Source organism: Falco cherrug, chromosome 4 (assembly GCF_023634085.1).
Source record: "Falco cherrug isolate bFalChe1 chromosome 4, bFalChe1.pri, whole genome shotgun sequence".
NCBI lineage: Eukaryota > Metazoa > Chordata > Aves > Falconiformes > Falconidae > Falco > Falco cherrug.
In genome coordinates this window covers 182428-208097 of record NC_073700.1, presented here as the reverse complement: position 1 = coordinate 208097, position 25670 = coordinate 182428, and the positions used below count along the sequence as shown (strand labels likewise).

Sequence of the window (25670 nt, the reverse complement as noted above, 5' to 3'; positions counted from 1 at the left end):
TTTCCAAGGCATCCCCTGGAGCCGCCAGCTCTAGGTGCAAAGTCCCAGAGCAACAAGGGCCTTAGCACAAGGTGTGTTCCCAGACGTCACGTTAGCAAGCAGCTCTTCTGCCTGGTCTCAGTGTTGCGGGCACTTGAAGCCATGTGGGGATGTTTGGTCACGGGGCTGGATGAAGATGCAATTCACTGATGAGCGGGACAGCTGCTGCCAACTGCATCTCATGAATTGGCACAGCACATTGTAGAACAAAACAATGCACAACTCAAAATACTACATCGTAAAATGTCTCTTTTTATTTACACTGTCACTGGTAGTATTCTCTTAATTACTCATTGATAGACTACAAATAGATTATGGTGCATTTTGCAGAATTAATGGATCCCTTGTAAGAGGAGCAACCCCCAGAGCACAGGCTCTGCAGGCCAAGAGGGAGGAGAGCAGGCCCCGTCCCTTCACGGGGGGCAGCCGTGTGTCCCACCAGCCATTGCTGCCTCACCAGGTCTCATCCAGACGGTTCATAAAATACGGCACCGCAGCCTGAACGCCAGCAAGGTCTGTGCTCACATGTGCTCCAGAAACCCGAAGAGGAGCAATTGCTGTCTGCCCGTCTGTGCAGAGAGGTGATGCCAGGGCCCTCCAGCCTCACACCCTGCCTCTGGAGGTTTCTTTTGACCCCAGCCCATTGCCAAACCCCCTCTCCAGCACTGTGGTTTCACAAAAGAGGTGGTGCTTCCAGGCTGTTATCAACACAGTGTCAAAGATAACCAAGTGTTTTCCCATACTGCCAGGGCAAAAGGGCTCTGTTGTCTGAGGGTGTGAGCTGGTAATGGCGACGGCCACCTCCAGTCCTGCCCTTGACTTCAGCAGCTGTGGAGCTCACACCTCTGGCCAGGGCTGCCACTGTTGTATTTCTGCCTGCTTTGTGCTGTTCCTGTGCAGCACCTTTGGGTGTTGCGCCTTTGGGTTTTGCACCTTTGGATCCTGGCCAGAGAGGAGCAGGGTGCTGGAGCAGTGATCCGTAATTTTTATGCCTCCACCAGCTGCCAGCTCCCTCCAGCCCTGTGTCTCAGTGTTGTTCCCTGCCATCGGCAGGCAAGAGCCGGCCTCGCAGCCTGACCAGCACCAGGCGAAAACAACAGAGTAGGGAATCTTCTGCCTTTAAAATAAAAAAAAACCAAACCAAAATTAAAAAAAAAAACATTACCATTATTGAATAAAATACCAACAATTTAAAAAATTCTTTTAAATATTGTTGCTGCATTTCCAGCTGTTAAAATCTTTTGTATTTAGTTATAATAACAAAGTGCTGCGGCTGATTTGAGCAGCAGGGAGGCAGCACCATTATTCAGAAGGGGTTTAAATGGTTGGGTTTTCTTCCTCGCAGTGGTGCTCTCTCGCCTATTAAAAGTCCTTTTGTTGCCTTGGCACCTCTGGCCCGGTGGCGGAGGTGGCACCCGTGCATTGGCGGAGGGCCCCGCTGGCGCTTAGCAACAGTGCTGGTGCCAGGCGGCCTCGGTGGGATGCCGGAGCTGGGCATTGCAGCGGCTGCAGAGCCAAGCAGAAGCTCTGCCGCTTTGCCGGGGAGGTCTCACACTGCAGAGTTCATGAGGAGAAGGAATACAGAGCGAGCAAGACCCGGGATGCAGCTGTGGGGAGCACAGGACTATCTAGGGAGGTCTTCTCGGCAAGGCTGAGCCCCCGGGTGCTGCAGGAGGTGGACATGCCTGCAGCCAGGTCTGGCAGGGCAGGGGGTCCTGCTGTCCAGCAGTCTCACCAGACCACCCCTGCCTGGACCACAAGGCAGAGGTGGTAGGGAGTGGGGTGCACGGGGTGCCCATCCTGGAGGTCAGATCCCCACGCTCACGGTTGAGCTGAATGAGTGACATTACAAAGGGTGCACAGGGTCGTGTAGCTTGCTCCTGCTCTGGGGAGCAAATGGTCCTTGCTGCAGGTGGCAGCACAGGATGGGGCCTGGCAGCCTCCCAGCAGCAGCGTGTTGGGGGATCAGTGATCCACCTCAGCGATAATGGCTGAGCGCTTGTTTTTGTCACCCCACATTGGTGGGTGAGAGCAGAGGGCAGAGGCGCCTGGCGTGGGGGGCTGGGGGGCAGCAGCAGCTGCAGCACATTTCCTTCTGACAGAAAATGCTATTTCAGTACCATCTCCCTGAGGTGGCAAGGGCTGGCGGAGATGTGAGAAAGCATCCAAAGGCGCTCCGGAGCATCTTGAACGGCTGGTGGAGGCAGGCAGCTGTGGTGCAGCCGCTGGGGAGCCGCAGGAGGTGGTGAGCCCGGTGGGAAGGACCTGCAGCGAGCCGTGCCCATGGGACACCCCTGGAACAGGGCAGGGGCCCTGGGAGGGGTGGCAGAAGGCACCAGGTCCCAGTGACATGAGTGCAGGGCGCTGCCGGCTGAGCGGCGCGCAGGGCTGGCAGTGACCTGGCCTCTCAGCCATCATGTTTCGGGTGCCAGGCCACATGAAAACCTTGTCGACAGGAGTAACCATATTGTCCCCAGGCTCCCCGCTGCGGCAGCGTGTTCCCCAAAAGGTTACCTCCAACCAGCGGTGCATTGTGGGTAATGAGATGCAAATTGATAGCGAGACAATAAGGCTGTCTTGTGAGCCCTTCCGACAGGGCCAGTGTTTAAAAGTCAGCCTGATTGCCTCGCTGGCAATTTGCATAGCATTAACCAGAGAGATTTTCTTTTTAAACTTGAACTTTTTCTTTTTCCGGAGGTCACCTCAAACTAATTACAGCTCCAATACCACTTTACAAAAGAGTGTTCTGCGGTTGCGGTGACAGGGTTGGAGTGTAAGGAGGAGACTCCCTGCGTTGGGAGCAGGGAGACCTCATCCACGTGAACTTGGGCGGGTTTTGTGGGTGTGCAGCAAGAGAGCACCATTGGGTGCATGTGGGTGCCAAGCACTGCATCTGCTATGGGAGACAGCAGCAGCAGGGCTCGAGCCCCAGCACGTGAAAGTGATGGATCCCCTCTGTTGTCATCTCCAGCACAGGCACAACCTCCTCCTGCCTCTCACCTGCCAACGCAGTTTTGCTGGGCTGGAAGGAGGTGGGGTGTCCCCACTGCCCACTTGGGATGCTGCAGTAAAGAGGGTTGGGAGAGCCAAGTCCTGGGGTGTTTGCACCTTTTCCTTCACGGTGGTTTAGTTCAAGTGGGGATTTCAAGGTGTTTTCTTTTAAGTCAGTGTAAAAGTGTCTGGGGACCTCAGCCAGGGAGGGCTACAGGAGAAGTGGTGTCAGGCTGCTGGGGACACGGCGTCATGGTGACTCCACTCTGACCTGGGCCATTTGCTTTTACAGTTGAATTCTTTGGGTTCAAACTGAACTGATGTCCACTTAATCTTACAGTTGGATTAGATGATCGCGGTAGGCCCTTTCACCTGAACTATTCTATTCTTTCTCCTCTTTTGCCTTGCCTTCCCTTCCCTTTCCCTTTCCCTTCTCTTTCCCTTTCCCTTCCCTTCCCTTCTCTTTTTTTTCTTTTTTTCTTTCCTTTCCTCTTTTCTTTTCTTTTCTTTTCTTTTTTTTTCTTTTCTTTTTTTTTTCTTTTCTTTTCTTTTCTTTTCTTTTCTTTTCTTTTCTTTTCTTTTCTTTTCTTTTCTTTTCTTTTCTTTTCTTTTCTTTTCTTTTCTTTTCTTTTCTTTTCTTTTCTTTTTTTTCTTTTTCCTTTTCTTTCCTTTTCTTTTCTTTTTTTTTTCTTTTCTTTTCTTCCCTTTTTCTTTTCCTTTCATTCTACCCTACCCTACCCTACCCTACCCTGCTTTCTAGCAGCTCATAGCTCAGTGTAGATCTTTGCTAACCCAGTTCAGTTTGACTAGGGTGAGGAGCAGTGCCTGCACCCAGCAGCTCTGCCAGCTGTGAAGCAAAAGGCAAGCAGTGAGCCGCTCAGGGGCAGCAGGGCTGCCCTCTCTGCCCCAGCAAAGTGGCTGCCCAGCCTGCAAGCAGGCACGCGGCTCCTCAGGGGTTCATCTGGTGATGCAAATGCACGGCCAGCCAGGGCTTCCACAGAGCACCTCTCAGTATCAAGGTTGCCTTCAGGACACGAAGCACGCACTCTGTGCTCAGCGACCCTGGGAGGACGTGGGATGGCCCTTCCAGATGGTGTCTGTCTGCTGAGATGCCCCGGGGATGGGGTTTGCCACCGGTTGTGCCGCACTACAAGCAGCCCCTGCAAGGCAGCAAGTTCCTGCCATGGGAGGCAGCAAGTCGGTACAGTGGCAGGTTTGAAGAGCCAGCTGGACAATTTTATGACCATTAATATCATTTGTAGTTTGCAGGCTGTGGCTATGATACAAATAATTAAATCTCATGCTTCACAGCGTCAGCTGATCGCTTGCTGCAGTCAGGAGTGAATCTCCTATGCAGAGTGTGTACAACCGATTAACTCTGTTGGAAGGGTTGGTTTAATCTCCTTCCTCTGGCTTGTTCCTCAGTTTCCTTCCTCCTGGCTGGAGCAATAAGGCTCAGCACCAGGGCATCCCCTTCTCCTTCACAGAAGCCCAGCAAGAGAGTTGCCCTCCGAGGTCCCTTGGTATGGGTGGAGGCAGGCCAAGTGTGAGTCTTCCCCAGACTTCCCACCAACATCTGCTGTCTGCCCAGCCATGCCCCAGGCACCCTGACCAGGTTATGCTGGGGACCTGATGCCTCCCAAATTCCCCTCCGTCCTCCCTGCTTCTGTTGTTGAAGGCTGGTGATGCTCAAAGAAGCAGCCTGGTCCAAGATGGCATCCGGGGTCCCGCTGCCTGGTCTGCAGGTAGATATGCCTGCTGGAGGGCATCCTTTGCTCCTGCCCTAGGGTCTTTAGGCCATTTTCTCGTTTGCCTCCCAGCTTTTGGCAGTCCTTAGTTCCTGAATCCTTGGGATTTTTCCCTCTGGGCTGCCACGAAGCATTTGGCGTCCACTGCCAAGCCAGTGTGTGGCTGTGGCCTCATCTCACAGCATTCTTCAGCCACCTCCTCCTCTTCCTTGTCACCTGGAGAAGCTCCTTCTTCGTGGGTGAAGCCAGCTGAGTACACACACATAAGCTCCTTTCTCTGTGGCATCCTTCCACCCCGATTTTCAATGTATTATCTAAGATGTTAGGCCCAGGAGCAGAGCTCACAACACTCCTCCAGGTTTGTCAGCAGCTCTGGCACCCTTGATGTCTTGTCCATTCCCTGAGCAGCCCCTTTCTGGGGCAACATCCCAGCCAAGCCTGGAAGGACGGAGATCTGCAGTGTGATGGCACCGAGTTATTGAGCAATGCTGGCCTAGCAAGTCACTGTGGCACCATCCTGCTTAGCTAAGGATGGCAGAGCTGCTGCTGCCGTGGCTTGGTGCCTCGTCAAGGGAATCAGGGTGGGAAAACTGAGCAGAGAATATTTTTATATTTTTCCTTTTTTTTCTTTCTCTTTCCTCTTTTTTTTTCCATTCCTAAAGATTGAGTATAATCAGAGCTAATCAGAAAATTATGAGCTGTCTGATTGCTGATTAGATTCCTAATGTTAATATAGTCAAGAAGCCTCTCTTAGTGTTGTATTTTAAGAGAAGTGTAAAAATAACGTCTTAGAAGGAGCAAGCCAGAGCTGCTGGAGCAGCAGGGAACCCAGTGCTGGCTCCAGCAAAGGAGAGGAGGGTTTCACTGCTCGCCAGAAATCCAGGCCAGCAGAGGGGGAAGGGGCAGGACCTACCCAAACTATAACCATGTGCATTGAATTCGAGGGGGCTGCAGAGCCTGGAAGGAAGAGCGTAAAACCAGCCCTTCCCATGGGTTAGTCCTTGCACAGAACCAGACCTAGGAATTGTGCTGCTTTGCCCTGGAAGCAGGCATGCAGCTTGCTTTCTCACTTGCCTTCTCAACAAATAACATCTCCTCAGTTGCATCTCCCAGTGGCATGGCCCACCTTACCTGCTGCTGCAGGCAAGGGGCAGCCTCGGGTGATGGCAAAAGGGAGCCCAGTATGTGTCCAGTGCCAATGAGAAGGACTGGGACATCTGAACTTGATGCTGAGCAGCCAGCTGAGAGGGAACATCATGCAGGGGATGCTTCATCTAGAGCGTGGCATGCACTGGTGGGGTCACCAAGGTTACAGCACAGGAACTGGCCTGGGGTTTATGCACCTTCTCCCCAAAGCCTTCCAAAAGATGTGCATTTGTGATCCAGGGTTTATCCTTCAGCTCTTCCAGCTGTGCTGCAGTGGTGCTCCCAGTGCTGTCCCAGCCAGGCACCCTGTGCTGGGACATTTGCTGCATCGCTGTAGCTCTCACCCCTCCAGAGCTGGGTAGAGGACTGGCATGAGGCTTGTCTGCTGCCTGTCAGCTGCTTCTGCTGCCTGCAGCGCTCCAGCAGTGCCCTGCTGCCTACCACGGCTTTCTTTCCAGGACCAGGGAAGTGCTGAGCGCTGCTCAGCACCATCATTACCACCCCTCATTTTCCTGGTCTCACAGATGCACCAAGCTGTTAGGTCTGGCCACCCTCTACTTAATTTTCTGCTGGGCTTTCAAAATTAAAAGTAAGAAACTGTTACTGCTTGGTGAACATGAGAGCAGGCAGGGCAGTGGGCTGCAGAGCTGCCGTGGCAGCAGCATGGCATCCTGTGTGCGGGCAAGCTGCTGCCACACACACCAGTGGCAAAAAGGCTTTGCTGCCCCCCCGCTGCTGTGGGATGGGTGCTGCTCAGGCAGGAGGAGACCTCAAAATAAAAAATAAACAAACCTGTGAAGCCTTGCTGATGGTGGTGGGGCAGCCCTTGCCCAAAAGGCAGGAGTAAGATGCCCTCAGGGGTACTGGTGAGCAGAAAGAGGGTGCTCCCATGGATGCTGGTGGTAACTGGAGGAAGTCCTTGTCCACTTGTGCTTGACAGAGCCACTGCAAAAATCTTTAGGTCCTTCCAGAAGCAGAACTAGGAGACACTGTGTGGTGATGGCCCAGGGTTGAGATTTTGCCCTTTTTTCCCTGTTTAAGCACTGAAGATCAATCTGCAGTGTCCCCAGTATGGGGCTGGTACCTCAGACTGTGCAATGAAGCTGCCAGCCCTTTCCACAACTTCCCTCCCCAGTCCCCACCAGCACCAGCACAGTGATAACTCCCCTGCTGAATGGCAGGTATTATGTTCTGGTGCACTAATGTTCCCGTTAATAAGCTCCTCACCATTCACCATGTGTTTTACTTTGATTCATCCTGAAGGCACTGCTATATAATGGACTATATACTGTAATTGTCCCCCATTGTCAGCACTTAATAACTTAGTAAGATGTTATCACAGTAATTCGTATATTTTTTTGCAAACTTTGATGAATTATATTTTGTTCTTAGTGAATAAAAAAAATCAGGGAATGGTGAAAAGAGGCAGAAGTTAGACAGAAGTCTGCTCTAATTGCAGAGCAGGCTTAATAATACGGATGTCAGTAGCCAGTGTCTGGGCTGCTTTTGTTTCCATGCCTCCAGGAACAGGCCACTAGTCTAGCTGGGAAGGAGCTGCTATTAAGTATCATTTCTTTTTTAAAACATCTTGATCAGCAGGAATTGGATCTGTGCTTGAGGGATTTATTTTTCTTTGCTTGCTTTTGACAAGCCCAACCTCAAACACAACGGATGGGATGTACGTCCATATCCGTGGGCAGGGGCAAGGGATGATGGCCATGGAGGGGGTGCAAGAGCTGTGAGAATGGCCATCGTGGTGAGCAGAGTGCAGATGCTGGTCATTGTGATGTGCATGGCTTGGGCATCACAACAGCTTCAGCGTCTACCTAGACATTTGCAGAGAAGTTTGGTCCCAAGATTGAGCAGCAGCAGGTAGAAGTGCTGTGCTGGAGCCTGGACAAGCATCTTCTCCACATCTGAGCTCACTGGCTGCCTCTCCAAGTGAGGTGTGCAACATCCCACCAGATATTTGTGGCTTTCAAGCATTTGTCAGCATCTCTTGAGTGTTTATGGTTCCTGATCCCATGTCTGGCAGGGGAAGGAAAAGTCCAGAAGGGATCAAACCCCAAATGTGATGAAAATCCAGGCAGGGAGATGGATGCCTGGGCTGAAGTGCCCCAGGTGGGAGGCAGGGGAGGGCTCCTTGGCATCCACGAGGCAGCAGGTAGGGATCTAAATGAGTTTTTCCCTGTAACACATGTCCTGACCTTTTTTAAAAAATGAAATCTATTTTATTAGTTTTTTCTTTTTATCAAATCCATCCATGAAACATTAAAGATATGACTGTGGAAAAGGTCAAGAAATATGTAGTTGTTGAAATCTTGTTCCAGTTGATGGCTTTTCCCTTAGGGGAGCTCTTCTACGCCTTCTCCTTCCCCACCTTAGTCTTTAAAAAAAGCAAGTGTCAAGCTGCATTGAGTTTTGGGCTTAACGGTAATGCTGAAACATGCTGCCGGCTGGGACGGAGGGAAGGGTGTTGCAGGCTCCCCAGCAGGGATGTTGCCCTCCAGGAGCTGTGGAGTCAGGCCAGTGTTGCCACTGGGGAAAACCTGAGCTGGAAGGGATTTCTTCCAGCAAACAGCCCCCAAGGGAGGGCTGTAAGGTCTCCAGCTGTGCCAGTGCCGTGTGCCCCAGGGAAAGGAGATGCTGCTCTGCGGTGAGGGCACATCTCAGACAGAATGAATAAAGGTGAAGCCCAAGAAATGGGCGTAGCAGTGAGTGAATGCGCTTTGAGTCCCCCTTCTTGGCTTGGGTGGCCCTCTATTCACCAGGAGAATGGAAGGCAATGACACTGGCTGAAGGAGAGGCAGGGGAGCTGAGCTCTTAATACCGGGGCTTTATTAGCACCAACATTTTCAGGGCATCACATCGGCTGGGCATGAGCTATGTGCCTGGACTTGCAGCAGGCAATGAGAGTACTTTCCGCATAAAAGGACCAAGAGAAGGGGGGAGAGCAAGACATTAAAAGTCAGTAACAGAGTCAGGAGTAGATCTGTATTGAAGCTCATTGTGAAAATTATATTATGGGAATGACAGGAGACTTTGGAAGCCAGAAAATGGAGAGACTCAGAGTGAAGTCGAATGCATGCCTCTCTTGCCCAGGGACGCATCTCCTGCCAGGGGCTAAGCTGGGCGTTGGACACAGGGGTGACCATCAGACCTCCTTGCATCCATGGTGATCATTTGCTGTTTTTTTGGTTCCTTCTTTTGTTGTAACACCAAGGAAGCTGGGTCATGAGTCGGGCTTGCTGTGCTGTAAAAATGTGGAGTCAAATGACACTTAAATTTTAGTCTCCAGATGAGAGAGAATAGGTGAACAGAGGGCGAAACCAAGGCAACACTATGGTTTTGCCATATGTCGATCTGCGCAGCAGCCAACCAGCAGCCTGGATTTGTTGTGTGGTCCATAAAGATCAACACAGGGGGTGGGGGCTGAAGGGGAATACTGCATGAGGGTTTGGGGTTTTGAGCGAGGAGGCAGAGGAGTGGGAAAGCACATTGGGACATCTTCCCAAAGAGCAACGAAGCCTGAAGAGCTTGAGGTTTGAGCTCTGCCAAAGAACAAGAGGCTGAAGGGCCAAGAGAGGATGAGGAAGCTTCTTGATCTTAAAAAGGGGTTTGTGATCCTTTCTCAGACCTGGACACTGGGGTGAAGAACGTGAATGATCCCATCAACTCAAAGGGCCGCTCAGCCAACCCTCCTGCGTCACTCAGGAGAGGGGAATAACTGCCCTGGCAAAACCAGGCCAGGATAGGGAAGTGGCCTGAGACTTGTGTGTTATGTCCCCAGGCAGTTTGTCGCCTTTCCCTGTTTGCTGGGCATGAGTGTTCCTGATGCAGTGGCAATGCCAGTGTTGATGGTGCTTGGGGGCTATGTCAAACTCCAGACGCCTTTTCTTACATTTCTGTTGTGTAAATTTATAATAACTGGACTTTCAAAATTAAGCATATCATTTGATTGATAGATTGTCGGGCCACCTTTATGTATAATTGTTGTGAAACCTCAGTGATGGGCAAACCCCAAGAGGCTGCCCAGCCCTCCCTGAGGCTCTGCCTGGTGTCCTGCTGCTCCCTCCGCTCCCGTTTGCAGCATCCAAAGCCATGGGTCCTCCTTGTGAGATTTGCTCGTTGCACTTTCCTCTCAGGTCTCCAAGGGCACCATTCACCCCACAGATAGTACATTTTCTTTGCTCAGTCTCGCGTCCTCCTCCTTCTTTGGCATTGCCCTTTTGGTGTGGCACAACCCTTCTTGCTCTTGGGGCGGGGCTGGGGGCTCTGCCTGGCACTGCCAGTCTTGTCCCCATGGCAGAAAGGGACAGCAAGAGTGCAGGAAGGGTGGAGGTGGTTGTCGCAAAGGGATGGAAATGGGTCCTGGCAACTGGGAGGCTACCCCTTGCCCTGTGGAAGTGCCAGAGGTAGATGGGTGAGCGTTGGGGTCACAGTGAGCTGTCACATTGGGAAGAGCCATTTGGTGACCTGCTAAGCTTGCTGGCTTCCACCTCCCTGACACTTCCCGCTGGCACCTGGAGCTGCTGGGGCTTGCCTGCCATTTTTCTGAAGATCTGAGCAAAGCTAGTTCCAACTATGGTGCTCTTCTCTCAGAGCAAAACACCACTAGAAAGTCCTTTACAGGATTTTTTGCATTTCAGTTGCTTTTCTCTGGTGTTTTAAACTGGAAGCTTGAACTGCTCTGGCTGTGTCTATATGATGGTGGTAGTGGGGGCCCAAGTCGCTGCCGAGTGTGCCCGACCCATCATAGGCTGCAGGAGGGTGACTGGTGGCACTGGGGAGCACAAGGAAGATGCCACCCATGTCTCGGAAGGGTTTCAAGCCAGGAATTTTTATGAGGGCTCTTCTTGGAGCTTGCTGGGGGTGCAGGGTGGTGACATTTTGGAGTGTTCTGGGGGGAATTCCACGTGCTGAAAATCTGCCGCACCATAAAAACTTAATAACAGAGGAGCTCTCGCTGCGCCGTGATGTGCCGTATGGAAATCCCCGCACAGCAGCAGATAATAAACGAGGTGCTTTTTAAAGCTCACACATCACAATGCAGCAAGAGGTGATGCCTTAAAATAAATCGATTGTAAGTGGTTTCCAGCGCAAACTTTTTAACAGCCTCTGCTTGAATGAAAGGCGAAGACCTAAAGGGGAAGATTTCAAAGGCACAAAAGGCCTCAACCCCATGGGGTGGGGGGACGGGGGCCCGCTGGGACACAGGCATAGAGGCTGGCTGCAGTTTGGGTTCCCAGGAATGCCCTCCTGCATCTCACGGAAGCTTCTCTGTTGTTGGTACCATGCGGAGCACTGGCAGGGCAGGGGGAACCACTCCTTGAACTTCCTGACATCTTAACATGGGACTTATATCTTCAAAATACGGAAGGATAAGGAAAGATTTTTTTTTTTTTTTTTTGGAGACTCTGGCTGCTAAGACCTGACTGGGCAAATTCCTCCTCTTGCCCAAGTGGCAAGTTGTATCACTTTCTTTTTTTTTTTCTGTATTTTTTTTAAAAAAACTGTTCCCCCAAGCTCTAAGTAAAATTGATTTTTAAGTGAAACTATCTCTTATAATTGCTGCTGAAATGCCTTGTGGTTATTGTAATGGATTTTGAACTGTGACAAGTCCTGCTTGATGATTGTAGCTGGAGCTGTGCAGATCAAGCATGGTTTAGGGAGGGCCATTGGATGGAATGATTGGAGATTATCTGGGGAGGAGATGGGGCTGGAGCAGCAGGCTGAGGTGCTGACTAATATGTTTGCTGACCCTCCCAACACTGCAGAAGCTGAGGCTGCTCTGGGACCTTGTGCTGTAAACTGTCTCACGAAACCCTTCATGGGAGCCATGTCCCTCCAGTCTGCCAAGGCCACTGCTTACCCATCCCTTAGGAGTCACAGCATGCTGGTACAGGGGGAAAAGGAGACAGAAGGAGCCCAGGGCAGCATCTGCTCCTCCTCCCCAGCTTGGTGAATCGCCTGCCATCACACTTCCCCAGCCCTGACCTTCTAGCAAATGCATCTTAACCTGAATTATTTCTGATCATCTGAAACCTTATTGTGTGGCAAGCAAGCTGCTCATCACCCAGCAAGTGAGAACCGCAGGATAGAGTTCCCAAGCCTTTCCAGTTGTGGCAGAGCTCCAGCAGACCCACTGCGCTGCACTGGGATGCCGTGTTTGTGCCCAGTAGTTTGGCTGCCCTGTCCTTGCCATGTCAGTACCACCAAGCACACAGCAGGACCCTGGCATTAGCTGTCCCCAAGTAGCCAACAACGAGAACTGTGGGTAGGGGCACTTGCCAGGCTTTCAGCTTTGATGATGCGGCTGGCAGCCTTCCTAGTAGCAGCGGTGCTGCAGTTACCAGGAGGCTCGGACTGGGGTGGGCAGCCCTGAAGTTGGGAAGCCCTGACACTACTGGGACATGTCTGTCCCACCTGCAGCTGACAAACAGTGCTGGAGCCATGTTTGTCAGGTGGTTTTTATCCATCACCCCTCTGGGATGCTGCTGGTATGCCCCAGCCCTTCAGCACCTCCTAGGAACCAGCTATTAATATGCCAGCTTCATCCCAAGAGAGGCTTTCTTCCTTGCCAGCCAGGAATTTCTTTAGACCGTTTAAGACCAGTTAGACTTTGACTGATCTGACTGCTATGGAAGTAGTAGGAACTTCCATCAGGAGCAGACTGGGCTTTCTCTGCCCTGCTCATCTTGTGAGCTGATGCTCCAGAAGAGAGTGAGAGGTGTGAAATGAGCACAATTTCAAGCTGCTGGCCTTGGATTTATCATGCGGACAGCCTTTGAAAAGCAGTTTACATCCTTAGTTTTCTTCTCACTATCAAATACTCACTAAATTCTAGGTGAAAGGGATGCCTGATGTGCAGCCCTGAGTCCTCTTCCTCTTGAGGACACTGATGAAAGGAACGCAAGGGTCCCGATGGCTGCTTGCTGCAACAGCTCCATCGCCTGCTAGCTCCAGGGATGAGTTTACATCAGGCTGAGATGGTTGAGGAGTGCTGGCTGTCAAGAGTGCTGGCCTGGCCAAGCACATCCTCTGTTATCGTCTCTATCTCAGAAGCTTGAGGTGTTTGCCCTAGTTTGGACCTGCTGGGGAATATCCTCTAGTTTCTCACCTCTGCCTTTTTTGAACTGTGTGGCAGTGTAGCTGTGTGGAGCGCTGCTCCCACCCTGCACTGCTGGTTGGGGCAGCGTGGGTGCCCCCGGGCAGGGGCAGCATGAAGAGCCATGCTGCCGCGGGGCAGCTGAAGCTTCTGGCTCAGCTCTTCCTCTGGCTGAATATTGGGATCTTGGAGCAGAAGTCCCTGCGTTCTTCTCTGTCCACTGTAGAAGATGCAGAAGGCTGCCATGACTGCAAATAATGTGGCAAAGGGATCGGAGGAAAGTGCTTTTTCTCAGGTCCTGAACAGAGGAGGCAAGTGTGCCTGGTTTGGCTTCCCAAGGGACCACCTGCATCCCAGAGCCAAGCAGAAGCACCTTCCAGCAGTGCTTAAACATGACGGCATTTAAGAGTATACTTTAAAGGTATATCTAATGCGGGAGCAGGGTTTGCTGCCATACATCCAGGGTGAAAGGCAGAAGGATGCAGGAAGCGGCAATGCCAGTGTGGCCGAACGCTCCTTCTGCTGGCTACGTGCAGGGAAAGGGGATGGTGAGAGAGGCGAAGCCTGCCTGTGCCTGCCTGCGCCTGCCTGTGCCAGGTCCCATCTGCCCATCCTGTGTTCCGTGTCTCTGTCTCACTGCTGGTGGAGGTGGGGACAGATCCTGCACCCTGGTATTTGCCCTTCCTCCCCCAGGAGGGATGGGCCAGTGGCTATTTGGCATCGTATCAGTGAAAACAGGAGCCAAGGAGGGTCTGAGCAGCTGAGCTGAGGCTGGTTCCCAGGGGCAGGTGTCGTGACGGGGACACAGGGCACAGCTCCCCTTGCCCTCCTCCTCCTCTCCCAGGGAGCAGTCAGGGTGACAGGGAGCAGGGGCAGACTGCTCATGCTTGTGATTTTGGAAAGCAAATGAACACCAGCAGAAAGGTAACGGAGGGGGGCTTTGCACCAAGGGGAAGAGAGCAGAGAGAACGCCAGGCAAGGCTCACATGGTAGGATGCCTGGTTAGCTGCATGGTCTTTTGCCCTTGGTGCTTTTCCATCTGCGAGAAGTTTAGCTCTTCTGGAGGCCTGAGCAATACTTTGGGGTAGGAGAAAAGCCCCAGGCAGCGATGCTCTCCCTTCCCCCACCGCCTCTGCAAACACACGGGTACCTCTCTGCTTGGGATGGTTCTGCTTCTCTCCTCCCTGTGGTTGTTGGGACTGGGGGTGGTGTTTCTTACCAGTAAAAATCGTGGCTCAGCAAAGAGAGGCACTGGCAGGGGAACAAGAGCCACGTGCTGCTGGCCTGCAGAGCCAGGAGTTACTGAGATGGTCAGTAAAATAATAAAAGCTGTGGCTTTGGGGCTTGTCCCAGGCTCCCAGGGCCAGGTATTGGCTGTGCCACTGCCCCACGGGGGGGTCTGCAGCGGCTCTGGCTCTGGTTTTGCTACAGGTTTGTGTTTGTAACCATGGCTGTTGGTGGCACTGGCTCTGCAGAGGTGTCCCCCTGCTCACCACCCTCTCAGACCCCAGCAGCAAGCACCAGCTGGTACAACACCGGGGTCTGGAAGCCCTTGGAGGATTTACCACCTGCTTTTTAGTATTCACTGGGGCTTTACTTGCTCTCTCACAGGCAGGGGAGTGTTAGCAGCCAGCACTGGCTCCAGCTCCGTTCTCCCTCTGGCACAGACTGGATCTGGGTGTGAGAGGAGGAGAGATGGGCTCTGGCCACCCCTTTCCCTCTGCGCGGCCCAGGGAGTTATTGACAAACAAGTTAGTGCTCTGAGAGAAAAATGCTGCAGCATGTTTGAAGCTGCCTCCTTGATCAATACTCAGCCGTGGCTGAGCCCGCTGCTGACTGGATTTCAGATGACGGCTGCGGGGGTAATAAGAGCCCTGGGATCAACTGTCTCAGAGATTATTACAGGATGAGATGCTTCGCTGCTTTACAGTGTTTACTCAAGATTTATATTCCCTATGTGTATATAAGGGGGTTGTCGTCTTTTGTTGCCGGTTGATCATTTTTTGATGGTGGCATGCGCACTGTGCCGTTAGGGTTTGCATAGGGGTGTGTGTGCGGCACTGTCAGTGAATGGGGAGAGGGGAGGCTGTGGACGAGAGGGAGAGATGGGATCGGGGCACCTCGCAGCTGGTACAGGAGGTGGGACTGTGGAAAGGTGCCCTCTGCTCTGATGCACACAGGCAGACTGGGATGGAGGCATATGAAGTGGGCCGTTGCCTTTCCAGATGCTCTGCAGCAGCAGAGGCGGTTTTGGGGTGCCCTGTCCGTGCAGGGAGGCTTGGTGCTAAAGGAGAGAGCTTGTGCCATCTTCCTTCCTTCATTGTGGATGTGGAAGAGCTGCAAAACCAGCTCCCCGGGTGTGTTTCTGTCTGGAGATTGGGTTGCTTGGCTTTGTTGTGTGTGTTTGTTTACCTGCTCATCTTCACCTTTCACCTGTGTTTTTTTGCTTTAGGAGGGCTGGGATGTTAAGATGCTGTGTGGACCTCTCCGGCCCAGTAGCGCAGGGCTGTTTTAATCTCCAGCAAAGATCTCTCCTTCCAGCTGTGTGCTGAGGTGCAGGAGGTTAATACACTTCACGCCATGTGGGAAGGCGCTGAGATGAGGGTGATAACAGCTGCACAGAGGGAAGTTAAATGAAAGCTTAGCAGGAGCGGCTCTCCCTCAGAGCAGATATCCCTGGGCACACGCAGCTGCTATGTACTGGGCCAGTGCTGGGCCCTTCCTTACTGGCTGCAGGGAGAAGCTGGGGGCACCATCCCACGGTCCTCTAGGAGTGTTCCCCAACACCAGCACAGGCATGGGGTGCGGAGGCTTGGGACACAGGGACGGCATCACTGCTGTTACGCAGGGCTTCTCGGTCTCCTCTTGCAAGGTGTTTGCTGTAATCCTGTTTTATAAATCCAACCTTGGCCTTTGGCCTTCTTGTGCCACTCTGGTCTCTGCTCTGCTGCTCACAAGTGAAACCCACTAATCTGGCTGAGGGGGAAACAGCAGGGCATACTTCCTGCCATGTAGGTGCAGGGAGGAGAGATTCAGCAGAGCATTGGACCAGTTTCCCTTGGAAAGCTGCTGTGCAAAAAATATTGGAGCAATTCAGGAGAGCCCTGGGTGTGATGGGGCAGAAGGGGCAACAAGGAGGAGGTGGGCAGCGCCCTTGGATGCTTGCTATGTTGGGGGAAATCCCCCTGCATGCTGGCCTCTCAAGCAGCAGGGATGCTAACAGCAGGGATGGTCCCCTCTGCCTAGAGAGGAGGTTGCAGTCCCTGCCTGCACCAGCTCCGATGCTCAGAGTGTTTCCCACCACCTTGCTCCCAGCAGCTTTGGGGCATCAGACCAGCTGCCCCCAAAAGGTGCTGCCGTGGGCGAGCATGCATGGGTGAGCCGTGCTTGGGGTGGGGGGGCTGAGCTGGTGGGGGGGGGGGGCTGGGAAACGAGGTCCTGGAGCAAGTGGGGGAAGAAGGCAGCCATGCATTTGGAGGTGCCATCCTCTAGGTAGATGGGTCACCCACCTTGTCCCCCTCTCCTTTCCCACACAGCTTTCTGGAGGGAGGGTGCATGCCTGGCTGTGCCTCCTTTGCCGCCGCCTGCCCATCCCAGGTCCGTGCTGTCCCTCAGGCACCTTAATCCCGGGCGAACCGGTGGGCTGAGCAGGGAGCTCCTGATGGATCTGCCTGGGTGAACAGCGAGGCAGAGAGGAACACTGTGTGGAATATGAAAGAGGCTGGGGCGCAATAAAGCCTGCACAGCACCTTCCTCCTCGCAGACCCCCTTTCATCAGGATCTCCAAACACCAATCCCTTGCAAATCTCCTGCTGGCCTTTTATGACCTGCAGAGTCGTTTCAATTCAGTGTTTTCAGCCTCTAAATCTCCTGTCCTTAGCCCTGGGTAAAGGAACTTCTGGGGAAAGAACTGTGTTCCTTAAAGTGCCATGGCCAGGGCAGCCCCTGCACCAGACCCTGCTGGAAATTTGTGGATATTTCATACCCATGCTTTATTTTGGTAATTCTTTTGATTTTTCTTGCCGTTGGAACCACACAATTGGCAACCCCAGGTCTGAAGCCCACTGGGAGCTTTCAGTGGCTGCTGTGTATGGGTACAGGACCCCTGCCCAGCTCCCCAGGGCACTGCCTGCATCCTGGGTATCTTGCAGTCCCTACACGCAGCACGCCTTGAGATGGACTGATTGATCTGTAACACTTGAAAAATAATGGTTTAATCATTATTAAGGATTAGAAATAATCCTTGAGCTGTATCGATCATGATAACATTATTCATGATGAACTCATTTGGCATTAATGGGAATGTCCTGCAGCAGTGTGTGGCTCCAGGCAGACCCGTCACCTTCCCTGGGGAGACGTGGCCGGGGGCGGGTCACTGGAGCAGCAGCACCTTCCCAGCCCTAACACACAATTGCAGGTTCTGCTCATGAGCAAAGATACGGCAAATAGCCCCCTTGGGGTCCCTGTCCTTGTTGCCATGGTTTTGGAGGGTTCCAAATCCAGTGATCACCCATCCTGTTCATGCCAGCAGCCCATCTCTGGGCAGGGGGTAGCTGGGGCTCCCCTATAGCACCAGCCAGGACTGGGACATGATGGGTCTGCTCCCATGGGAGCCCCCCAACACAGCATCGCTCCAGACATGTCCCCCAGCAGGGATGGAGACGGGCGGAGGATCTCCTGTTACAGGGGAAGGGTGGGTGCCTTCTTCCAGGGTGGATGTCCAGCAGGAGCCAGGATCTGGCACAGCACCCTGCTGTGGCTGTGCCATCTTGCCACAGGCTCCCCCATCCCTGCAACGTGCTATTTATCGAACAAGAACATCTGGTTTTGTTTTTTTTTTTTAAATAAAATTGTGTCCGGATCGACTTTGACAAATTGACATTTGCCAGAGGAAAAATATCTTCTGTTGAAGTGTCGTTCCTGGGTGTAGCCGTCCCTTACTGCACCATTTGCAACCCTCCAGGCACTTCACACAAGGCGATGAATAGTTAAATATGTCCATAAATCTTACCCTGGCCCATAATAAACAAACACGCTCTTATCAAGTATAGAAAAATGCATATTTCATCACTGCTGCCTTAAACATGATTCAGAATAAATGCTCGCCTTTAATCAGCTATCTCTATATATAAACTGAGCACAAAAGCTTTCAGGGATGATGTGCAGAATTAGGCCACGGCTTTTTTAGGTGGCTCTGGGGAGGCAGGGCTGTGGCTTTGCAGGTGAGCCCCTCGCAGAACCACCCTGAAAACTGACATTACTTGGCTTTTCTGTCCAGCTACATGTTGCCTCCCATTGTCTTCTCTCTGCCACCAGTGCCATAGGTATTTTGCCTCAATGCTCAGCTGATAGCTGATCTTTCCCCTTGGGTGCTGGCCATTGAAAGCAAACACTTTGATTTGGAAATCAAGATGGAAAAAAGAGAAAATATTAAACAGGAATGTTTCGACCAGTGTGTGCTAAGATTATGCAGTGATGGATACATGTTTCCCCACATCTGATAAGAACAAGCTGCTTTCTCTGGCTGGAGAGGGCCAGATCTATGATGTCTTTCACTGCTCATCACCTTACTTTTCAGTACCTGTGCTTTGCCATGCTCCTGGCAATAGACCACCTGCTGTCATGGCCCTGCACCTGCCACGCTGCCAGGGGCCGGCTGCTGCCACTGTCCTGCAGGCAGTGGGGGCACGTAGAGGAGACACCGTGAATCCTCAGGACTTTCTTTCCCACCAGCATCTGCTTAGAAGGGCAGAGGCATTTTGCATCCCCATGAGCTGATGGGAGCACTGGAGGAACTGGTGACAATGGGGACAGCAGCTGCAGCACATATGGCTGTGCCCAGGGCTCTTGTCCACCTGTCTGGAGATCATTGTCTTGTGCGTACATGTTCTTCTGGCCAGGCACTCTGGGATTCCCAGGGATGTAGCTGGATTTCAGTGCCGCCCCAGTGGGCTCCTGCCGGCACACAGGATCCCTGCTGAGCAAAGGAATGCTGTTTCATTCTGGGATTTGGGGTTCACAGCGTGGAAGTTGGGTGTGCAGTAGCACTGGGAATCTTAGATGCATCTCTGCAGTGCTGCCCAGGTGGTGATTTGAGGTTGTTGTTTGGCCCACTGCCGGTGCTTCTTCTGCCTCCTCCCAACCAATTCAGGGGCTGGAGGTGGCCAGGGCTCCCCTCCCTCCCCATGCTCTCTGGCTGCCAGCAGGTTGTAAGTATGTGGAGCAAAGCATGTCCCATCCCACTGGGGGATGCAGGGAAACAAGGAGCAGGTGCTGCAGCAGCACCTGCTTGATGCGTGTCTCTAACTCACTAGGGAGCCTTCCTGGGCTTCAACAGCCTCAGCATCACAAGCCTCATGGCCAGTTAACCCCATCCAGATTAGCCACTCAGCCCCTGGCGCTGAGACCTCCACAGCGTGTATTCCCCAGCACCCTGACAAAGGCAATGGCTGCTGGGGAGCAGGTGGGCTGTGCTGCTGCAGAGATAAACCCTGAGCCCGTGTGAGCCGTGAGGGTGCCCAGCACTCAGGGGTCCGGGTGGCCCTCAGCTCTGCGGGCTGGCTCCCGACACCATGCTCCTGCAGCTGGGCTGTGGTGCTGATTGGGTTCTACAGCCCTGGCAGGCAGCTGCCCGCACCCCTGGGGGCCTGAGGCTGGTGGAGGGGTGGAGGGAGAGGTCTGTGTCACTTGTTTGGCTCTTGGCTTTATTTGCTTAGTGATGCAGAGTAGATCTTCTTGTAAAGCCCAGAGCTCTTGCCCTTGTCTGTCCCCTTGGGCTCCATTAAAGGCCAGATTGCAGCTTCTTCCCGGTACTGCCAGTACCCCAGGGACTGCCTGATCTCCAGCCTTGCCCTGCTGCTCCCTCTGTGCTGGTGAGGCCTCTCGCAGCTGAGCCTGAGCTCAGTGAGGCTGCCCCAGTGCTGAGCATCACCCCAACCTGCTCCTGGCGAGCTCTGGCTCCTCTGGCTGCACCAGCATGGGCAGCAGCCTGCCCGTACTGCCTGCTGCCTCCGGAGCCATCAGGGTGGAGACACTTTTGTCTCCTTTGAAACCTCACGTGCTTTCGTGGGAGAGGGTCGTGCTTGCTGCAGCCTTGGGTGGGCCCTGGCCTGGCAGCCCAGCGCTGGCACCTCCCGCTGCAAGGAGCAACGGCAGGCAGAGCAACTGTGGCTCATAGCTGGTGTTGCTCCTCTCACCAGCTCCCTGGGAGCACCGCTGTGTTGCAGAGGGGCACGCCGATGGCCCAGGGCATGTGATTGGGTGAAGGAGGGCATGGGTATGTGAAGGGGTTAATCCAGGTGGACTGAGCCGCACATCTCTGGGCCCCATTTTGAGGGGGTTTTGAAGTATTTTTGAAGGGTCTGCCCTGCCCCGCAGGGAGCTGGGGGATATCGGCACAGGTACCCTGGTTCAGTCTTTGCCCTGTGCCACAGATGAGACCCTGCCCAGCTCCAGCAGTAATGCCAACTGCTGCCGAGCTGCAGTGGCTCAGCCCTGGCTTTGTTCAAGTGGCACCAACTCCTTTGGAGAGACTGGCTTGCTCCGGGAAAGGCAGGAGCAAGCAGAGAAGCACCTGCTCCCCATGCCCAGGATGTCCTTCTCCAGGCATTGCTGCCTGTGATCCCTCCTCCTGTCCCCTGCCTCCACGGCAGGGGGTGGCAGGGTCCTGAGGGATCCCCCAAACAGAGGGATGGCAGGTGCTGGGGCAGCACCCACAGCCCCGGGTTGGTGTGGGCGATGCCCAGTTCCTCTCACCTTCCCCGGACTCACTGCTGCTCTCCCACTTGTTTTGCAGAGACTTGCCAACGCGGCGGAGAAGTTCCAGAAGGCTCACCACTGGCAGGACAACATCCGGGTAAGGCTCCTTGCCCCAGCGGCTCCCTCCCACTTCCCTCCTGGATGTTGAGCTCCGTGGAGGCACCAGCTTCAGGGATGACTCCTGGCACAGGAATCAGCTCTTCATCCCATCCCTGCTCCCATCCCTCTTCCGTCCCCACATTCTCAGCTGCCCTGCGAGGTACCGCTGGCCGTGCCATGCTGCTCGGCATGCGGGTGGCCCCAGCACTGCCGTCTGCCAGCACTAACAAGAGCAAAGGGAGTGATTTCAACCTCATTTCCAGCCTCACCTCTGCCTGCACATGCTGTAAGAAGGCAACAGGAGGTCAAGGTCAAGCTGATAACTCAGTGCTGAGGGTTTGGGGGATGGGGAGACTCTTATCCCCACACTGTCTCCGGCAGCCAGTGGGTTTGGTGCCAAGCCGGGTCTTGTGTGGGGTGACGGCAGCAGCGACTCGTCTGCCGACAGTTGCAGTGGGGACTGTTCCTGGGGAAGGGAGCAATCTGGGCCAGGAGAGGCAAGACGCAGGTTTAATGATTGCATTTGACTTTGTAATTCTGGCGGTGATAGCGCTCAGCAGGAACCTGAAGGATTCTGTCTGGAAATGCTCTCAAATTATAATAATAATACAAAAGGAAGGAAAGATTGTTTTTCTTCCAGTGCAAACGGAGTCTACAACAAAAAATACTCCTGAGCCACCCAGCCCCTTCCTCTGGGTTGGGCCAGATCCTGCCCAGCCCCGGGGAGCCCCCTACAGCTGCTGAGGGACCAGTCCAGGACAGCCCCACCACCAGCCCTTGCTGGGTGTGGGGAGGGGGGAATTTCTCTGCCACCACAGTCTGCTCAAGGAGGTGAACACCTGGAGCCACATCCCTCTTAGACAGACCCTCCTGCCATAGGTCACCAGGGTTTGGTGTGGGGAGGAAGAGGCAGAAGGAGCAGAAGAGAAGAGGCAAGTTGTCAACCTGCTTGGCTTTCATTTGCCACATGGCCAGGTGGGGTGGATGCTCGTGGCTGATCCTTATCCCCCAGGAGGTGTGTCCCATAGGCACCTAGGAAGGTTGAGCTTGCAGGGGTTTTCCCATTGTTAGCAGAAGCAGCCTCGCTAAGGAGAGGTGAGGTGTCCCCGCTGTTGTCATTGGCACCAGTGGCCACCAGGACCTTTCTGCATGAAAGCACTGCTGAATTACTGTGACCTCTTTCCAGGAGGGTGGTGGAGGGGAGGTTAAGAGGATAACCAGGTCTGGTGCAGGCACTAGCTGATGCCAACACTGGTGCCTCACCAGCACCTCAACTGCAGGCTCAGGGCTTCTGGGGGAGGCTGGAGCAGCACTGGGGGAGCTGTGGGCATCTCCCACAGGCTCTCACCTATGCCCCTAATGCTGGCCTGATCCTGTGTGTCCTCTGGAGTCAGGAGCCCCAGGGCAACTCATCCCTGAGTAGCGCCCAAAGCTTGGCCATGGGCACCCCAGGGGCATCATGGTGGCCCTGTGCGCTCCCCACTGGGCTAGCACCCAGGGGTGGATGCCCTGTGACTGGGGCACAGGCAGAGCAGGCAGAGCTGGAGCAAAGTCCCTGCATTTTGCAGCAGTCCTCAGTGCTTCTACTCATCCCCTGGGCCACAGGGACGGGCAGCTGCTGCACTGCAGGGGCTCCTGCTGCAGGCCCCTGGCAGCCCCAAAGAGCTCCCCCTCCATCTAGACCCGGATGCCTGCCACTGCAGGGGGGATAACAGTCAGGATACAAAATGGGCTGGGAAAGGCTGGAGCGCTGCAGAGCTCTTGGATCGTTTTGCCATTCGCAGCACAAACCTTTCAGAAATACACTTTCACAGAAAAAATATTTTTAATAGCACTGTTTGTAACCACTTCATCAAGGTAATTAGGACCGAGTCACCCAGAAACAATGTGCAGTGATGCGTCACCGCAGAGCTCACTTCAGCTTTATCAGGACAGCCCAGACCCGGCTGGGACACTTGATGGACTGGCCTGGCGCGCTGCGCACAGCACCTGGGCACTGGGCATCTGCCCCCCTGGCAGCAGCCCTGCCAGACCCTGCCTGCACCAGCCCTGGTTCCCAGGCAGAGTGGAGGGGCAGAGGGGCTGCGCAAACGGCTCTCACTGCTGGGGTTAAACCTCCTCCTTTTGCCATCCTTCATCCATGAAATGGCAGGGCATGGTCTGACCTGCGTGCCAGCCCTGGTGACAGTGGCTCTGCTGCCACCCCTGCCTTGTTGCCGGTGCTGGCATGGGCAGCAGGCAGGGGAGGCAGCAGCGCAGCATCCCCAGCTCCTCCTCCGGTCCTTTCCCACGGAGCAGCTTGTTCCTTCTGGCCGCAGCTCTCCCCTCCTCTCCCAGCGTGTCGCGTCCTAACCTCGCTCCAGAGTCGATGACAGATTGCGGCAAGTGCAGTTATTTTCGTGTTTCCATCCAAAGACGCACCAGCAGATGCTGAGTGTTTGCGCTGCATTAGTGCTAATGGCAGCCCCATTAAACCTCACTGCAGATGGGTTGCTATGGAAGTCCGGGGGAAAATGAAATAGGAGCAGGAACCTGAGCAGCTGAGAGGCTGCTGCCAGCAGTAACTCATGACCCATCTCTACAAGGAAAGTTTAGTTTTTCTCACTTTTTTTTTGGTGTTATGCCATGCACCAGCCATGGTGGCCTTTCTGAAGGGGCTGAGTTCGACCTCCCACCTCAGGGGGCTTTGCAGAGCGCCTCCATTGCCAAAACACTCCCCCCTGCCCCATGCTGCCCTGCCCCATCCCTGCCCCTTTTCCTCACCCTGGCCATGTCAAGCAGGAGCTGTATCCCCACATGTCCCCAGAACTCCCCTGGACAGTGGAGTGCTTCCTTGGCCAAAAGCAATCTTGGCCCCAAGGGCACCCATGCAGTGGCACCTGGGGGACCCGTCATGTTGTCCCTCCAGCTCGTTTCACCCCAGGGCTGGATGGCAGCTCGGGGTGGCATGGTGGGCAGGGATGGGGCTTGGCGGGGCAGGCTGCAGTGTGGGGTCATTGTACCACCCTGGTGATTTAGAGGAGGGAGAGGCTATGCCATTCCTCTCCTGCATAGCAAGGGTCTCTCAGGGATGCACATTCACCCACTGGTAAAGCCTGGCAAAGCCCCAGAAAGGCAAAAGCTGGGTCTCGTTGCTACAGGGCAGACTCCCACCATAGGACTCTGCAGCCACTGGCACTGGTATGATAAGGGACCCCAAAAAGCTCCCAGTTTGCAGCGGCCTGGCCAACCATTTTTCCCACTGAGAAGCTTCTGGCCTCTGGGCTTGCATCCAGGGCTCTGCAGGGGGTCCACCAGGACGGGCTGGCTCCACTTTGTGCAGAGCCGCAGGGCACATCAGGGCTGTCCCCCTGTTCTGGATGTCCCCAACCCTGTTCCCTGTGCAGACCATCCCCAGCAGCAGATGGAGTATCAGGGCTGCAACCCCCACCACAGTGCTGTTTGCTAGGTTTCCATCCTTTGTTTGCCACCCTGCTCAGGCAAGAGATCTGCAAAATGTACCTACAAAAATGCTGGAAGGTCATGTTGAGTTTTTTGCTGCCATCCTTTGTATCCATCCTCGCTGACAAGCTGCCATGCTGCCCATTGGGCATCCCAGCCAGCTTCGTGTTGTCCCAGCTCCTCTCCACCCACACGCTCCATTTCCTCCAGGTTTTTCCAGTGCCTTAGGTTCCTTTCCAGACCTTCAGTCCCATCCCAGCACAATCAGCAGGGTCTCAGGTGTCCTGCACCCCCACAGCATGTGGGAGCAGGGGTTGTGCTGACCCAGGGGACAATGTTGAAGGCGCAGGTCTGCGCTGCCAGTCGCAAAATGCATCCCAGGGCATTGTCATCACTGCGTGTCAGTCTGCCGGAGCTGCCAGAGCTATTTGTCCCTTTAAGGGAAACTCTGACGCTGCAGAGATCCATCCCCGCATTTATGTGTGCTTGCCAGGATTATATAAATTGCCTTTAAAAGTTGACTTCTTTATAAGCCATTTTCTGCTTCATAAAATGTTTATTACTGTTGTTTTTCTCCCAGTTCTTCTTCCTCACTGCATTTTCTGTCACTACAGTGGGAAGCTCCCCTCTTCCTCTGCCTGATGCCCTCCTGCCTCCCACCTCTCATCATCTTTTGGGTTCTGGAAAGTGCCATTTGAAGGGTCAGAGCCTAAGAGGCCCTTTCTCCTTGGAAAAGAAAAATAGCTATACAATGAGCTGTGATATAAGAGCTGCTGGGGACAGAGTTTAACTGCTGGGCACAACATGGGTGGTTTTGGGGTGCGGGGGCATGCGTGGAAGTGGCAGAGGGAGCACGGGTGCCCGGAAGCCCCACGCTGCTGCCTCCATCCATAACCCCCGCCTGCAAGCACACAAGCAAATAACAAAGCCCAGATAATTTCAAGCTCCATTAGAAATGAAACTCCAGGGAAAACGGGATTGCAGTTTGCCAAATGGGGAAGGACAGGAGGAATAACAGAGATTGCACTTCCAGACACCCAAGAAAGGTGAGGGATAAAGCAGAGGGACATGGCGGCATGGCTGGATGCCCCTCCACAGCTGTACAGCCCAGGATGCAGCATCCCTCTGGGCATCCCAACCGGCTGCTCCATCTGGCACCGCCACGGTCCACCCAGCACGTGTCTGCAGTGGGAGCGGCATCCGCACCATGCCATGCGTGGGTGCTGGTGGCTGTTCCTGTGGGTTTGCCACAGCGATGCAGGCAAGGCTTTGTGTTCAAAGCGGCATTAGAAAGGTAAACGCCAGGTCCTTATCCTCCTTTCATTTTTCTCCTCCTTTAA

General features: G+C 53.9%; 1 protein-coding gene across 3 annotated transcripts in view; it reads left to right on the top strand.

The window, feature by feature from the left end:
* The window catches only part of CACNA2D2 (calcium voltage-gated channel auxiliary subunit alpha2delta 2), a 222067-nt gene that overhangs the window by 157711 nt on the left and 38686 nt on the right, over window positions 1–25670 (top strand). For all 3 annotated transcript variants that reach the window (XM_055707046.1, XM_055707044.1, XM_055707045.1), the window contains exon 4: window positions 20828–20887. In XM_055707046.1, the coding sequence (XP_055563021.1) occupies window positions 20828–20887 (60 nt within the window). The remainder of the gene's footprint in view (window positions 1–20827; window positions 20888–25670) is intronic.